The following is an 18,060-nucleotide window of genomic DNA, read 5'->3' as shown; positions in this document are numbered from 1 at the left end:
TATATTTATTGGGCCAATTTCAAATATTTGCATATATTCCAAAATATATACTGAAAATATATTTCAAATATATTTCTTTTGTGTATGGGAAGTGTGTGTTTTTTGAAAGTTGAAAGTCTATTTATTGTGCTATTTATGGTTGATTGCATTTCAACTTTTCACATTTAGACTTTTATTTTCCTTTGCTATTTGCTATCAACCCATTGCTTAAGAACCATTACAAAATGCTACAAAATTCCAATATGTACCAGACTGGAAATGAATCTCACCATGCATAAAATGCCCCATTTTTGCTCTTACATAAGCACTGTAATATAATATATACCTTAGATGGCTCACGTATTAGCATATGTTCACGGTGCATAAATTAGAGCATATGGAGGGAATTGCAGCTTTTGAACTCAGGCGATAATTAAACGCATATAATTGGATGACACCAGAATGTGCAAACATCTCAGAGTAACGCTGAGCGGTGAAGATAGACACTCTTACTGCATGTGTGTTGTGAGAGAGGACATTCCCTCTTCGCTTTCACACTGTCAAAGCAATTACATCTCAGGATTGTCACAATGTGTAAAAGAGCTCATTCTGCCTACATAGGCAACTTACCTTAAAGAACATCTTTGAGTCGCAGAACTAAGACACTACATAGTCAGCAACTTTGTGCAAAAATAGAGTGAAGTTGCACACGAGATTCGACATACAGTTGAACAGAGTTTGATGGTTACATGCTACTAACAATACATTCTCTAAAACATACATTCAATACATTCTCTTTACATGCTCTAAAAAATATTTAGTTTAAATATAATATAATTAAATATAATTAACTATTATTATGATGAATAAATCTATTTAATTACTAATATTTTTTTATATATTTATAAAATACATTTCTATTTATTAAAAATATTTATTAATATAAATTAAAATGATAAAAGATAATTTCATATATTATTAATAAGCAATATTGTACTATTTACTATTAAATATAATGAACTATTATCATGAATTATGATTAATAAATATATTTAATTACTAATTAATTTTTATATATTTATAAAATACATTTATATTTATAAAAAATATGTATTAATATATTGAAATTATAAAAAATTATTTAATATATTATTAATAAGAAATATTGTACTATTTACTATTAAATATAATGAACTAATATGAATTATGATGAATATATATATTTAATTACTAATTTCATTATTAATATATTTATAAAATACATTGCTATTTATTAAATATATTTATTAATATATTAAATTACAAAAAAAAGATGTAATATATTATTAATAAGCAATATTGTACTGTTTACTATTAAATATAATTAACTATTATCATGAATTATGATTAATAAATATATTTAATTACTAATTACATTTTTAATATATTTATAAAATACATTTATATTAATATGTATTAATATATTAAATTATAAAAAATAATTTAATATATTATTAATAAGCAATATTGTACTATTTACTATTAAATATAATGAACTAATATGATGAATTATGATGAATAAATATGTTTAATTACTAATTCAATTATTAATATATTTATCAAATACATTTCTATTTATTAAAAATATTTATTAATGTATTAAATTATAAAAAATAATTAACATATTATTAATAAGCAATATTGTACTATTTACTATTAAATATAATGAACTAATATTATGAATTATGATGAATACATATATTTAATTACTAATTAAATGATTCATATATATTTATAAAATACATTTCTATTTATTAAAAGTATTAAATTATAAAAAATAATTTAATATATTATTAATAAGCAATATTGTACTATTTACTATTAAATATAATTAACTATTATCATGAATTATGATTAATAAATATATTTAATTACTAATTAAATTATTAATATATTTATAAAATACATTTCTATTTATTAAATATATTTATTAATATTTTACTGTGGTTTGGTGTCATTTCTGTCCGCCAGGTTTTGAGTTTTTCGAGACGAGCGCCAAGGACAACATCAACGTGAAGCAGACCTTTGAGCGTCTGGTGGACATAATCTGCGACAAGATGTCAGAGAGTACAGAGACTGACCCTGCCGTTACCTCAGGAGCCCAGGGAACGGCCCGGCTAACGGATAACCCTCCTCCACTACAGCAGCCTAACTGTGCCTGTTAGTGCTCAGTGTACATGGTAGCAGAAGTGTGTGTGTGTGTGTGTGTGTGTGTGTGTGTGTGTGTGTGTGAGACACCTTTAGATGGATGCATATATCCTTTAATGTCATAGAATGCAGGTGCTGGAACAGCCAGCTGAATCTGATTGGTGCATGTCAGGAGTCATGTGACCCTTTACAACTACACCCAATGGGAACAGAGCTGTCTCAAACAATGGCAAACCGCTTTTCAGTGTTTTAGAAAGGAGGATAGATAAAAAAATATATATTAATATGATTTCTTTGGTCATCGGTTTTTCAGTATACGTGGCTTGTGGGGTAACAGTGTAAGTTCTTGTCACGGTCTGTTGCGCCACTAGAGGGCGTTCTTTTTAAAATGATACGATGCAGTCTGTCTGATGCATGTGAACGCTTGTGTATGTTCCAGCACCTTTGCACTAGAGTCACGTCTATCTTTAAGGTGCCTAGTTCATTCTGACACACTGCTTTCTTAACTGTCAATCAAAGTCTTAACATCCGCCACAGCTCTGTTAGTCAAGACCTCGTCCACAAGCATGAATCGGCTGTTGAGGACTTTCCGCTAAGCTCCGCCCCTCTTTTTAAACCGAACATTTTGGGCCGATATCGATAACCGATATTGGCCGATAAATCTAAATCCAAATTTGTATATAATTTTTTTAAAGCCTGATTACAAAAGCAAAAGTCTAAGTCTAACCATTTAAAAGCCATTCTCATTACAATTTTATGTAGCCTTAATGACAGACTAGGGTTGCGCTGTATATCGGTACTGGGAAAATACTGGTATATGTTTGATTTCAACCGGTACGATATCATGATTTTGCTAATTTCAGTACTTGATACGCCGTTTGCTGTTCTGAAGTTCACCGCTAGGTGGCAGTGTGCTACCCAAACTCATGCGAAACCAGCAAATATGACTACATAGAGGAACAAAATAGATAAAGCAGTCGAATCTCACTCAACACTACAGTAGACAGTAGAAGTGAAATTTAGAATTACTTTGCTGATGAAGAACCATCAAACCTTGCCAAGCATCACTTGCCGACATTACGAGATCGACAGGTGAGTGCATCACTCAAACGATCTAATTTAGACATTTATTTTCTTTTAACACTAATCGACGCACATAAGATCATATAGTTTAAGCTCAGGCGTGCATTTGACACGTTAGAACCAATGATCTTCTGATAATATTTGCACTTAAGTTTAGGCAGGTAGTATTAAAAAAAGTAATCAAATGTAAAATAACACTGGATAGTCTTCACTAGCGTCGTTTCCATTACCCTTCAAATTGCGCAAATTGAAATTGCGAATTGAAAATATGGCCAATGGAAACACGTCAATTTCACAAAAAGTCCCATTTATCGCAAAAAAGTTTTTCCGCTCGCATGAGGAGGTTTTTCAGGCAGTTCGAAAAATGCTTGAAAACACACATACGTCTCCTTCCATTAATAATAATGGCCAGTGCAGTGGCTGGGATTAGTACATAAACCTACCAACGTCCGTTGCCATGGTTTTTGGAATGATTTTACTTATCGCAAGAGGAAAAAATGAAGTTTTAGTCGCATAACATCGGTTAATGGAAACGCCGTCATTTCACAATTGTTTGTCGTCGACATTTAGAAAAAAATCGCAAAAGTTTTGCGCAAATCTGTAATGGAAACGCGCCTAGTGTTAATACATTAAACAGGTAAATCCTTACAATTAAAGTTACAAAGATATTAAGTGACAGACAGACATGTATTAAGATCCGATACACAGTTACACGTGTGTTTTCTTTCTCAACTATTTACTTTCACACAAGTCTTTCTGTGAGTTGCAGACTGCAATGAGTCTGCGCTTACAGTGCCGGCGCGACGCCTTTTACATCCAGAAGCAAGATTAAGGGGAGAGACACAGTTTCACTGAAATTACTTTTCAGATGACAGATTTGATGTGATAATCTGTGTCGATTCGTTTTGCTAATAAACATTTGCGGTAATTTCACGCTTTATAAGTGCGAACCCTGCAAGAATGAGTAAAATTATGCGCAATACCTGCGCCAAAATTCACACACTGTATTTTCCAAGTGATTTCAATCATATTTCAAGCAATTCAAAACCGTCATGTTGATCTGAAGAGTCTCAGCTGAGGGAAATAATACATTATTTATCGGCTTTAAGATATCGGCCGATAACGATAACATTACAAATTAACATATATCGGCCGATACCGATATAGTGGCTGATATATTGTGCATCCCTAATTGTAATTATTAACATCATGATTTTTTTTTTTGTAAAGCTGCTTTGAAACAATGTGTATTGTGAAAAGCGTTATACAAATAAATGTGAAGAGTTGATACCAAACTTACACATTTTAAATATTCAAAAATGTAAATATAATTACATCATCACACAGGACTTCCTTGTTAAGGTGGGATTGGTCAGAATTCTTTTCAAAGGCGGGGCTTAGCAGATGGTCAGGCGCTGCATTACACATACACACACACACACACACACACACACACACACACACACACACTCGACTCCTTGTTTTTGTAGATCAGGAATTCATGCCATATTAATCGAGTTGAAATTGAAATTTCCCATCTAGCAGCGGCTGTGATATCAGCTGTGTGTGTGTGTGTGTGTGTGTGTGTGTGTGTGTGTACGCTATAGATTATTAAAGAATATTAAAGTCACCTCTATGATGATATATCTAGTGTACATAGGTTTGTATATACCTCAGTCAGATCAATATAATGTTGTGGATTCAAGTAGCTTTTCACTACAGGGAGAAAGATGTGCATTAAATGTTTCTACGCATTTAATTAGATCATTGTAAATGAATTCACTCTGACTTGATGAAATTAGATATTTATTTATATCTATTTATTCAGAGACTTTACAGTGAGAAACAGAAAAGTAACTGTGCTTCATGAGCTGCGTGTGTCTGAAAACGAAACGTTCTTCTAGATGAAGTTTGTGTTTCCCCCCCCCCCCCGAGCCCTTTTTTCAACATCTCTCTTTTGTGTTTTATCGCTGTCGTCGGGTGTTTTTCTCTGCTGGCTATAAAGCGACGTGATTGGCTGTTATCTCGTTTTCTGCTCGTGGATTCACTGATGTTAGACGTTATAAGGAATCTGAGCTCGTCTTGTAAAATGATGCAGTGATAGCCAAGGAAATGTGCAGCTATTTTCAGAAGTGCATCAATATTTCATCCGGCGAACCTTACATGACTTTGCCCGTGGACGCATATTTTTAAATTTCAGAAATATAACAAGCCTACTGTGTTTCTGAGGAAGAGCGGATCTAGGGTGAACGTCTCGAAATCTGACAATACCCAGATCATATTTCATCTCAAAATGAAATGTATTCTTTGCATAAAGAGACATTGTCACATTTTTTTACAGTATTATCAGTCTATCCATCCATCCATTTCTATCTATCTATCTATCTATCTATCTATCTATCTATCTATCTATCTATCTATCTATCTATCTATCTATCTATCTATCTATCCAATTCTATCCATACATCCATATCTATCTATCTATCTATCTATCTATCTATCTATCTATCTATCTATCTATCTATCTATCTATCTATCTATCTATCTATCTATCTATCTATCTATCCAATTCTATCCATACATCCATTTCTATCTATCTATCTATCTATCTATCTATCTATCTATCTATCTATCTATCTATCTATCTATCTATCTATCTATCTATCTATCTATCTATCTATCTATCTATCTATCTATCTATCTATCCAATTCTATCCATACATCCATTTCTATCTATCTATCTATCTATCTATCTATCTATCTATCTATCTATCTATCTATCTATCTATCTATCTATCTATCTATCTATCTATCTATCTATCTATCTATCTATCTATCTATCTATCTATCTATCTATCTATCCATCCATCCATTTCTATCTATCCATCCCTTTCTATCCATCCATCCATCCCTTTCTATCCATCCATCCATCCCTTTCTATCCATCCATCCATCAAAAAAATATCTATTTGTCCTAAAAATAGGCGTCATTCTCTTTATATAAAATATAATTCTAATCACTCACTCCATTTTATTTCATTTTGTGCTGAAGTATGACCTGGACGTGTTCCTGAGGGGTTTCATGCGATTCATCTTCTAGACGGTTTTATTCGTTTCTCATCCCTAGAGATCGTCCAACTTCCATTGTGATGTATAATAATAATAATAATAATAATAATCTAGGTAGAATTAAGGTAAAACTGAAAACAACACATAGCCCTTAAAATGATAAATCTACATGGTGTGGTCTGTTTATATGTGTGGTCTTGTGAGTGTAGTACATATAAAACATTAGGCCGACCATATCCGGCGTTATTAAAAATATATCATGGTCACAGATGTACTGAATATGCCGGTACGTATATTACTAATAGTTCATTGATGTGTCCTCAGAATATAGAAAATCAGTACTTCGTCTCCCCACCACAAGCCACGTTTAGCATCGTCCCTGCATGAAACTGTACAACATCTCTATTTAGATACATGTATCTCTATAATCTTATTTATTTGTTCATTTATGCGTCCCTCAGTATGTGGGGCGCAGTGGGCCAGCAAGTGCAATATTTCGAATCCCTATCTCTTGTATATAGTTGAATGACTGTGTGCGTGTGCGTGTGTGTGTGTGTGTGTGTGTGTGGAGCGTCTCGATGTGCCATGCTGATTTTGCACACTATCTTATCCCACGTGCGGATGATCGCTCTGCCTCACCTTCTGTGTTAAACTATCTTTGTGCTGACTGACATTAACACAAAAATACTGTGGAGTTACATATAGGTGTGTGAGTGTGTGTGTGTGTGTGTGTGTCGGTGTATATACTAGTATGGAGAAAAGTAAACGTGTATCTTGTTGCAAGTCATCTCTGTGGTTTTTCTTTGTGTTTGTGTGTGAATCTCATTCAGTTAGAGCATGCATAGGGCTATATATCTGGAAACACTCTTCTGCAAAAGAGTATTCAGTAGTTTTATAATCGCTGCGTTTCAGGTGTACGGCATGCATAAAAACTGCTTTTTAAATACAAGCTCAAAAAAAGGAGTGAAAAAACATCTAAACAGGCTATAAAAAACAGTACTTGTACAATAGTTCAGTTTCAGATGGTAACGATACCTGTTCTTCTACCATGTCCAAAAAAAACACACACACAAAAAACATGGGAACTTTATCTTTAGAAAAGCAAACCTCTTTGCATTTAAATCATTTATTGTCATAATAACACTACATATTCGCATTCACCTCCTAGAGTAACTCATGTAGGAACATAACAATGTTCATTATAATTTTCTTTGGCGGTAAGCTACATGTGTAAATACTAATATAAAGATTTTATATTAGTACTGTACTATCCCCAAAATACAGTTGTTACATTTATGTTTTTAAAGCTGGTTTGTGTGAAAAAAACAACAACTGTTGGACCTAACTTGTGATATATCCGCAGTGATTTCTTATATTTTAGATGACTGAATCACTCTAGAGATGGTTATTCTGTATGTGTGGAGTGTGTATGACAAACGTGTGTCATCATTACTGTTGAAAATATCAATAAATATTCCTATTGTGTTGATACTCCGGTGCTCTTTTGTTGTATTAGTACAACTTCTGATTGTTTCTTTGGGCAACACTATTATATTGTTATAATATAGAGGACTATTAATTGTTTCCTAAGAGGCTCTAATGTGGGCAAACGCATATGATTGGCTCACTTGGATCATCGTTGACATGTATCACGCATATGATTGGCTCACCTGGATCATCGCTGACATGGATCACGCATATGATTGGCTCATCTGGATCATCGCTGTGAAAAGTAACAGGTACCATGTGACAACGGCATCTGCGCTTGAGCAGTGATCTGGACTATGATTTAAATTACATTGTAAATATATATTTGATCCTTTATTTTAATCCTATATTCCCCTTCAACTTAAACGTACGTTTGTGTAGGTTTTCTTGCACAAAATGCAAGTGTGACGATTTTAACGAAGACGTGCGTTTTTAAAGAGTACAGATTGTACTGTACAATTAGATCTCAGAGGATCAAGGAATATTTGATTCGTAAGTATTATTATTATTTTTAGTCTATGGTCATGAATGATTCATCAGCACTCTAGAGGTCAGTAATGTTAGTGTCGCTGACTTGGTTTCACTGCCCCCTGCCGGCAGTGCGAGGTTATGACAAGCATGACAAAGCACATTTATTTGATCCAATTTGATCTCCTAATATCCTATCCAAAGTCACTTAAAGGCAAGCACGCAAGGTTAGAAAAAGAAAAACAGTAAAAAAAGAAAGAAAAAAGAAACCAGACAAACAAAAACCCGGTATGCAGAAGTAGACCAGAGACCGTTTTTAATGGATGTCAATGGAGGAGATGCTTCACTACGCTGAATAAACTGCTTTTGTGGGAAACAGGAAATGTATATACTTATATATATGTTTATACTTATATATATATTATATAGCTATATAAGAGAAGTCACGGATAGGTATGATGCGATCGCACAACTCTGAGCGAAATTCAATGACGTCAAGGTGGTTGGTTGTGGTTGTGTATCTCCAATAAAACCATCTTCCTTATCTGTTTGGTAAGAGTTTTACGTTTAATCACAATACTTCATCAACAGCATCATTTCAGTCTGTAGCATAGCTGCCAACTTTTGAGTGGGGTTGGGGGGGGGATGTAAAAAAATAATAATAATCTTGCATCACAATAAGTGTATTGTGATTGTCAAAACATTTTAGTAACTAAACTGAATTTTATTAGGTTTAAAGACCCTAACATGTTACAATGTTTACATGGTACAATTTCTGGTAAGCTACGTTTCTTTGTTTTTATTGCTTGACACAAAATTCACGATTTCAATTCAATTCTTTTGATTTGATTTAATATAGACTCATTTGGATAAATACTAGGTAGATAGGTGTTCATTTTTCCTCAAGAAAAAATAAAAATCTCACCTAATGCTGTAAAACATACACAGAGAGCCCTATCAGCTGGCAGTATTATTTAAGGTTAAAAATAACTCAAATTAAACATGTTTATTATTATTATTATTATTATAATAACTTTATTAAATGATATAAGTTAAAAATATAATAAATATGTAATAAAGTACACATATTTAGCAAAATACTCTCTATAGCTCTTTTTTTTCTAGCCTCTTACTATTATGGTCATTAAATGGCTTTCCTGAGGTAAATGTTGTGTGACATAATTGTTCCCCAGCTGTTTTATTGACCTCTTTCCGTGGATGAAAAACACTGATTGATTGATATTATGTATGAGGAATATACATTTCGGTAAGTTGTACTGTATCTTTCAACAGTGTTCGTGTTTATTTACTATAAGCTAGTAGAGATGATCGGGTCACGTGCTGCTAGGGATCTGTCATTGCGTTTTTTATTATTATAATAACTTTATTTAATAATACAAGTAAAAAATATATAATAAATATGTAATTTAGTAGCCTACACATATTTGGCAAAATACTCTATATAGCTAATTTTTTCTAGCCGCCTATTATGGTCATTAATTGGCTTTCCTGAGGTAGGCTAAATGTTATGTAACATAATTGTTCTCCAGCTGTTTTATTGACCCCTTTCCACCGATGAAAAACATGTATGAGGAATATACATTTCGGTAAGTTGTACTGTATCTTTCAACAGTGTTCGTGTTTATTTACTATTAGCTAGTAGAGATGATCGGGTCACGTGCCGCTAGGGGTCTGTCACGTGACATTTACAAGCGCCAAAACTATATTTATTGTTTGAATTTCGTGATAAAATTGACAGAATCTGAAAGCTGAGATTTTTTTTAAAATATATATATCATAAGTAACCTAGTCTGTCGGTCTCCGTGTCTCTTTGCTTCGCGATGTTTCTGTGCGTGAGAAAATGTATGTGTCCTGAGAGCGTGTGAAAAGCGTCAATCGCGCGAGTCTCACGGTGAACGCTGAGTGTGTCAGTCAGCTCTGCAGTCACTCATAATCTTTGGCAATCGTTGTTTCCAGCGTTCTCAGACGGAAGTTAAGTGTGGTAAACGGACATTTTCACTTCTGCTTTTACACGTGGTTTAGGTTACACAGAAAACGTTCAACGCACATGTGTGGCATATCATAGCCAGGCTACAAAGATATCTTCGATGACTCTTGTTCTTTATCATTTGATTTATTTGTAACACTAACCGTGTCTGTGGTGTTCTGGCAGAACCATTACCATGGTAAATATTTAAGTATTAGGTTTTGAAGTTATGACCAATGGAAGGCATGGTTTTATATTCCCATTGACACGTGTATATAGACGTGTTTATTCTATATATAAAAGGGTTGATTATTAGATACATTCAAAAAGTTGGTATAACCTGGAACATAAGAAGCTAAATCCCCCCACAATTATATTCTCCATTGCTTTTTATCAGTGGCTTAGAAAAGTGTGTAATATGAAGAGTTGTTAATATGCAGCTGTTACTCTGTGTGGCCACTAGGTGGAAGCAGAAGCTCAGTCTCCATTTATATTCGACAGGGCGCTGTTGTTCTTCTACACATGTGCCTTCTACACTTCTTTAGACTCTATTTACTTAATACTTCAGATGCATAAAAAAAAAAAATAATAATTATATCAGTTTTATTTATTGATATGCTAATATTATGCATATATCGTGTTTCCATCTGCATTCGCTGCACTGGCTCTACCATCAGGATGATTATTATTCTACACGTTATTATATATGCGTCTACTGTGTAAAATAGCACATGCCTAGTATATTTAATGCAAGAGCTTTTTTGGCAATAAAATTAGAGGAAACCTTTCAAGTCCCCATGAAATCAAAATTACTGTCTCCCATGTCCGCCAATATGGATTAATGATTTTGATGACATCACTCTGCACTTCAGCTTCTCATCAGATTTCCTGTCCAATCAAATGCTCTCTAGAATCTGAAGCTCCGCCCCCTACACTATAAATAGATGCTGAAGTTGCGGCTGAAATCGGTCACTCTTCACACATTTACTATTTTCCACATGGTGACCGGCACACAGTGCACTATACAGGGGATAGGGAACGATTCAGACAGTGTAAATAGATATGATATGATATTTTAAAGCGATATGGAGGAGGATTAGGAGGAAACTGCAGCTTTACTGAACTCTAAACGATAAACTAAACGCTATTGGCCATTTAAAAAAAGGGGAGGAGCTGTTCAAAATGTCCCACCCCTTTCTTCCTGTTTCAGTAGAAATGACGTCAACAATTGAGTAAAGCGTGTTTCAGTGGGACTTTAATTAAAATGGCCGAGATCACAGTGGTGCACGAGGTTGTCATTTGCAGAGCGTCCACTAGATGGCAGCGATTGGCAGGAAGAACGGATGACGAACCACATCAGAAGACTCTCAGTTCGACTCATTAGGAGGAGCAACCAAACCAAATCATGTTCTTCAGTTAACCAATGAGCTTCACATCCGCAACACACACAAACATGCGACACACACACAAGTGTGGAATCAACCCATGCTTTTATTTCATTCGTTGCATATAAAATGAGTTTTTTTCTGTCTTTTTTTTTTTTTTTTGTAGTTAAAACCGTTTGTGGAGATGGATCTACAGTACCGGCAAAAGACTGTAAGAGACAAAAGTGTTTGGGTTTTTAATCAGCAGAACTTAGGAATCAAAATCTTAAAGTATCCCTTTAATGACATTGAAAAAAAAATACCAATAATAGTAATAATAATAATAATAATAATAATAGCCACGATTGGCTTTGGTCCAGGGCTGCTAAAATCTACAGTATGCGTGTCAGAAAGTATGCTTATTTAACATCTGAAACTCTTTCAGTTCGTGCACAAGCACATCTACAAGGCTGGATGAGATGATGGTAGCAGACGGTACCTGAACGAAGTTAAAGAACAGCATGAAAGTAGAAGATCACAAGGGCAAAGCAAACTGTCCTGGGTCTATTGCATTCGCTGTGTGCCACTGTCTCGGACCTACAAATGAGAAGAAGAAACCCAAGGCGTCCTAAATGCAGCACATAAGATGCCCTGATACTCGGGCGGACTCTCTAGAACACGTGAAGAGACCAAACGCACACACACACACACACACACACACACACACACACACACACACACACACACACACAGAGATGTTTTAAAGTTAAGGCACAGCCCTGGGGCCAAACGCCAGTGGCGACGCGTCTCGTTTTCCCCAGATCTCCAGAAACCAGCTCATTTTTATACAGAATATTATTATGTGTTTTTTTGTTTGTTTTGTCGTTTTTTTTTTTTTTTTTACATTGGATAATATCTATAATAATAAACATTCTCTCAACAAGAGTTTACCAAATACAGCAACTCCATCCGGGATGAAGTTTTAGAATCTGTCATCATTTACAACAAACATTACAATATATACAGCAAAATAAATACATCGTTGTAAACAGCGAAAAAAAAGAAAAAAAAAATAACAAAAAAGAAATCCATAATCAGGTAAGGTCATCCGGTGAGGAAAGAATATCATGGCACAAAACTTAAATAAAAATATTTATAACAAAATCAGTACACTACTCGAGCCAGGTTTCAAGTTTCTGTGAGCGTATTATATTCCATACAGACTTTAAAAAGGCTTGTTCTATGTACACGACCAAAGACCCGTAACTTGCAAGTCCACACGCTCTATGCTACAGTTGATGGTCTACAGTACTGCTTTCAGACAGAAGCCAAACAATAAATAAAAACCATACGCTGATATAAATAAGTCGTTGTTAAAAGCCACGTGCCGCATAGATAGTGCATGTCCGCATGTGTGCGGGAGAGGGAAGCTTTGGCATGAAATGGAAATGCGGATTTTGACGCTAAACTGCATCTAGCCCTAAGAGAAGATCTCCGATCTAATGAGTGGATGTGGAGAGATGAGTCCGGGCGAAAGGCATCGAACATCAACAGACGTGTGTGTGACGTACATGGTGTTTTAGGTTCACGCGTGTGAGATCCTGCAAATAAAAGCAAGAAAAGGCAAAAAAAAATGTGTCACACACTTTACACACACACACACACACACACACACACTACAGATGTCCTTACAGCAGAAGTGCCTCAAGTAAATGCCTTGAAGAGGTTTCAGGTTTGACGTCTGATACACCCGTAAACAGGATGTTGTCATTAGGAGTTATGAGACCGAACCGCATTAAAGCCAGAAAAGTCTTCGCTTGGTGATTAAAGACTGAAGACAACGATAAAGTTCCTAAATGAAGGTTCGTAACACTTTACTTGGTGCCTGTGATGTATATGAATATTTTATATATCTATATATATATATATATGTGTGTGTGTGTGTGTGTGTGTAATTAAACTTAAAGGCACAATTTAAAAAAATATATTAATGTGTGCCTGTATTATACACATTTATATATATGTATATAATCCATAATAATAGATTTAAATTGAAATATTAACACACACACACACATATATATATATATATATGTGGGTGTGGTTGTGTGTAAATGCTTTACGCATACATAAAGCACGTATGTATGCATATATATATACACACACATTATATAAACACAAACTTATGTTAGATGAGATTAATCGATTTGATAACACATATATATATATATATATTATATATACACATACTGATGTGTTTCAGCGAATTTAACTATTAATAGATAAATATTATAAATGCATTAATATGTTTATAATCCAGACTTCAAGTGCTGAAAGAACTCGGGAACAGAAAGAGTTAATGAGCATGAAGCATCTGCAGGTGATTGACAGGAGGTAAAGTGTTTGAGCTTCTGAGAGGAGTGTGTGTGACAGCAGTGATACGAGTGTGTATGGTGGCGAACGCACGACCCACGTTGCGTACTTGCAAGTTACCCTTCGCGTCAAGTTTCAGTGAAAACGCAACAGCTGCTGCTTTGATATTAAAAGTAACCATGTAAAAATCTGTATGTATACCGTACAAAATCATCGAAGAGGCCGTGACAGCGCTGAGCTGCGGTTGTGTGTGGTTTTTTTTGTGTGTCTTTTGTGAAATTTTGTCTCAGTCAAAGTTTAGGAAGACTTAAAACGTAGAAAATAAGGTCTCTTTGAAATCCAAGGAAACGTGTTCCCGCGTGGATCCCCGCTGGCGTCTCCTCCGATTGCTTTGTGTCGAATCCCGGAGGAGGAGGAGGAGGAGGAGGAGGAGGAGGAGGGGGCGAAGTAAACAAAACCAAGCTCGAAAAAGACAGAGGACTAAAATGTTATTCCTGAGTGCAAATAAAACGACAACCTACCGAAGTCTTAGTGTCCTCTGGTCTCCAGGCAGCTCGTGGAGAGGAGTCGAGGTCTCGGAGTGCAACGTGCGCTTTGGAACTCAATTTCATTGTCAATTATTAAATATTAGCTACGTGTCTGTCGGCTCCTCCTCCTCCTCGTCTTCCTCGTCCTCCTCTTCCTCCACCATACTGGGTTCAGTGGAAACCTCCTCCGAAATCCCCTCCTCCGCCTCTTGAATCTCTGTGGATTCTGAGTCCTGTGTGATGAGAGTTTTGGAGTCACTACAGCTGTCGTCCTCCTCTTCCTCCTCCTCCTCCTCCTCCTCTTCCTCTGCCTGGCTCCCGCTGTCCTTCTCCGTGTCGGACTCTCCGTCCTCCTCCAGCGTCAGCTCGAACTGGAACTTCTCCGTGCCGGATCGGCTGCTGTCCTCGGGCTGGTCGGGGGCGGGCGATGGGCTTTGGGGAATGGTGCTCTGGTACCACTCTCGGTTGTCCTCTAGCGTGTCCAGGATGTCCTGAGCGTCGGGGTGCACGAGGTCGGCCCACGTCTCCCACAGCGGGTGCACGATGTAGTCGATGAAGCCCACCTGGAGACAGGTGCAACAAATCAACGGTCAATTTAACTTTCATTTCTATAGTAACAGTTGCTAAATTTAGGGCTTGTCCACACTAATACGTTTTGGTTGGAAAACTAATCTTTTTCTCTCCGTTTCGGCCTTTCGTCCACATTGAGATTTGTGTTTTTTTATTAATGAAAATGAAGCTTTTTTTAAGATTTTTTTTTTTTTTTTTTTTTTTTAATGAAAATGAAAACGCTCTCCAAAGTGGATAAATTTGAAAACGCTGTTTTCATGTAGTAGTGTGGACTGTGAAAACTGAGGTATTTAAAAACAATGACATAAGTTTAGCCATGTGACGCATATTGAACCCATAGATATTCATGTTTATACCGGTATTGTGCCTGTTATGTGCGGTTCACTTTTTACACAGTTGCTTATATTGATAACACTAATCAAATGTGTTATAAAAGATGTTTGCACACCCTTCAGAAAATTAACTCGCATTTGCTGTCCTGCGGAAATACATAAAAGCAGTTTTAGCGTTTTAGACCAAACATTATAATGGTGAGTGAGTGCGACCTGGACGCATCCTGGCAGAATATTTGCGCTATAACTTTATTTTAATTTTTTTCGGTCTGTATCATCTCAGTGTCGTGAGCTTTTGTGAGGGTTTACGCATGCGAAATAAGGTGAATTTAGCGCTTTACGACGTTTCAGTGTGGATGAGAAAATTGTGGAAAACGTTTGAAAACGCTAGTGTAGACGGAGAGCGTTTTTACATGAAAACACCATTAATTTCCGGATTAATTGCCTTAGTAATGTATTTTCAGTTTAACCTTCGAACTCTCACAGCATAGATCTGAACTTAAAGGGTTAAAATTCATGAAGGCTTTGAAAAACAGACTTCGGCACTCTGTAGATTATTGCAGTTAATTGAAATAAAGCTGAAATAAAATAAAATATTAGTTGAAAAACTGGTTAAACAAAAATGTTGCCTTATTATAAAATAAGTCGAAGTACCAAAACTTAAATAAAAGTAAATTAAAGCTAAAGAGAATTTTAAAAATGACAACAAAATTACTAAAACTTAAACTAATCTAGAATAGTATATAAATAATACTAAATGGACAAATTAGAATTAAGTACAATAAACAATTGTTTTTTAAGTAATTTGTTATTTTTTATTAATTTATTTGATGCCTTAGATTAATGTCTATAGATTTTAGGGGTGGGTGATATGACCAAAATCTTACATCACGATATGAATAATTGTATTTCATGATAACGAAATAAATCACAATATAGTTATTTTTGCTTAAAATACAGTTTAAATGTCAAAATCACATAAAAAACTAATACTAGCCTAAATAACATAAGTTAAAAAAGTAACTACAATAGAACAAAGACACAAAAATAAAATAGACCAGCCTGAAAAACTTAGAAATAAACACTACAATAGAGCAAAGCAGGTTAATTAGGCTCCTGTCACTTTAAGAGCGAATGCACTGATCTAATATACTGATACACATGTGCTTTCCTTCTCAACCATTGACCGTCACCGAAGACATAAATGACTGTGTTTATGAGGATACTCACAAAGACGGGCGTTTTGACGTACAAGTGTGTGTATTTGACTGTTCAAGCCCAGTGAACTCTAGACACTGAGTTCAGTACTCGCGCGCTGTATGAGCAGCTGCTTTATGTGCGCACAAATATTCAAATGAGTTGTCTTTCTCTGCTTATTGCGCTTGAACGCTTTAAAATCACTTGTTTAATCAATGCTTAAAAACACATTCGTTTTCCAGACGGCTCAGCACAGCGACGTCACATGAGCATAACCACAATACAGACGACAGTCCAAAACCTCTACCGGTTGACACATTAGTATCGTGTTTCGCCAAACCCTCAATAGATTTCATATTTGTTTTAATTGATTTAGCAATTTAGTATATACAACGCTAATGGCCCCTTGTGTGTCCGGGTTGATGGCGTGATCACTGGTACCTGAGACTTCTCCACCGAGGCGTTGTGTTTGTCACACATGGGACTGATCTCCATCCCTCGCTCTCGCTCGCGGTCGCCCTGACTGAAGAACTCGTCCATGATGCGGTCCGTCCACTGCTTGTACAGCTGCAGGGGTTTGGTGGGGTTACTGAGATCCGCACAGTGCACCATGTTCTGAAGCACCTGACACACACAAACACACACTTCAGTAACAAGCTACGTTCACAACACATCAGTCTCAGAACATGTCATTCAGAAGTTATTCAAGAGTTAAATAGAATTTACTGGGTATAGTTGTTGCTTAATTTAAATATAGTATACAGATGAAAACTACATTCTATATTCACAAGAAATCAGTATTATATTAAACATTTAAGTTAAATATTAAAATGATAAATGTCTATCTATTTAATATCCCATTAGATAGTCATCGAAGTTTTATAAATGTGCAATTTCTGCTTAATTTACACTTTATATTTCATAAAATGTCTAAAACGAACTACATTCTATATTTACATCAGATTAGTATCATAATTATATGATACTAGAATACAAAATAAACTTTTTTCCTCAGAATTGCGTGGTATAAAGTCGCGATTGTGATGTAAACTCAATATAAAAACTTATCTAATATAAAAATCATATAAACTTAATATAAACTTTTACAATTCTGAGAAAAGATTTATAACTTTCGAGAATCTTACAATTCTGAGGAAAAAAAGTCAGATTTGTGAGATAAAAAGTTGCAAGTTATCTTTTAAATGGTTTTATTCTGTGGCAGAAACAAGCTTTCCATGCATATAATAAAAAATCTGGTAAATATTACAATAATAAATGTTAAACTTATTTACATCCCATTAGATGGTTATAGAAGTTCTATGAATTAAAAAAATTACAAATAATGTAAAATGTATCAAATGGAGCTGAAAGAACTTTATTTTACATTTGCGAAAAATCAAAAAGTAAATCTGTCGTTTTAGAAGTTCTAATTTCCAA

The 18,060-nt window shown here is 35.0% G+C and overlaps 2 protein-coding genes across 11 annotated transcripts in view; one reads left to right on the top strand and one right to left on the bottom strand.

The window, feature by feature from the left end:
- Positions 1-4,300, top strand: part of LOC311284716 (ras-related protein Rab-3C-like) — a 34,419-nt gene extending 30,119 nt beyond the window's left edge. The window contains exon 5 of the mRNA XM_084399928.1: positions 1,990-4,300. Within this exon, the coding sequence (XP_084256054.1) occupies positions 1,990-2,183 (194 nt within the window). The 3' untranslated portion in view covers positions 2,184-4,300. The remainder of the gene's footprint in view (positions 1-1,989) is intronic.
- A 7,433-nt stretch (positions 4,301-11,733) lies between these two features.
- The window catches only part of LOC311284850 (3',5'-cyclic-AMP phosphodiesterase 4D-like), a 218,145-nt gene continuing 211,818 nt past the window's right edge, over positions 11,734-18,060 (bottom strand). For all 10 annotated transcript variants that reach the window (XM_084400075.1, XM_084400079.1, XM_084400073.1 and 7 more), the window contains 2 exons: positions 17,065-17,247; positions 11,734-15,087 (listed from right to left, as the gene is read on the bottom strand). In XM_084400075.1, the coding sequence (XP_084256201.1) occupies positions 14,629-15,087; positions 17,065-17,247 (642 nt within the window). In that variant the 3' untranslated portion in view covers positions 11,734-14,628. The remainder of the gene's footprint in view (positions 15,088-17,064; positions 17,248-18,060) is intronic.

Source organism: Rutilus rutilus (genome assembly GCF_951802725.1).
Source record: "Rutilus rutilus genome assembly, chromosome: 25".
NCBI lineage: Eukaryota > Metazoa > Chordata > Actinopteri > Cypriniformes > Leuciscidae > Rutilus > Rutilus rutilus.
Note: the sequence above shows the minus strand (reverse complement) of the source record. Positions and strands in the feature narration are given on the sequence as shown.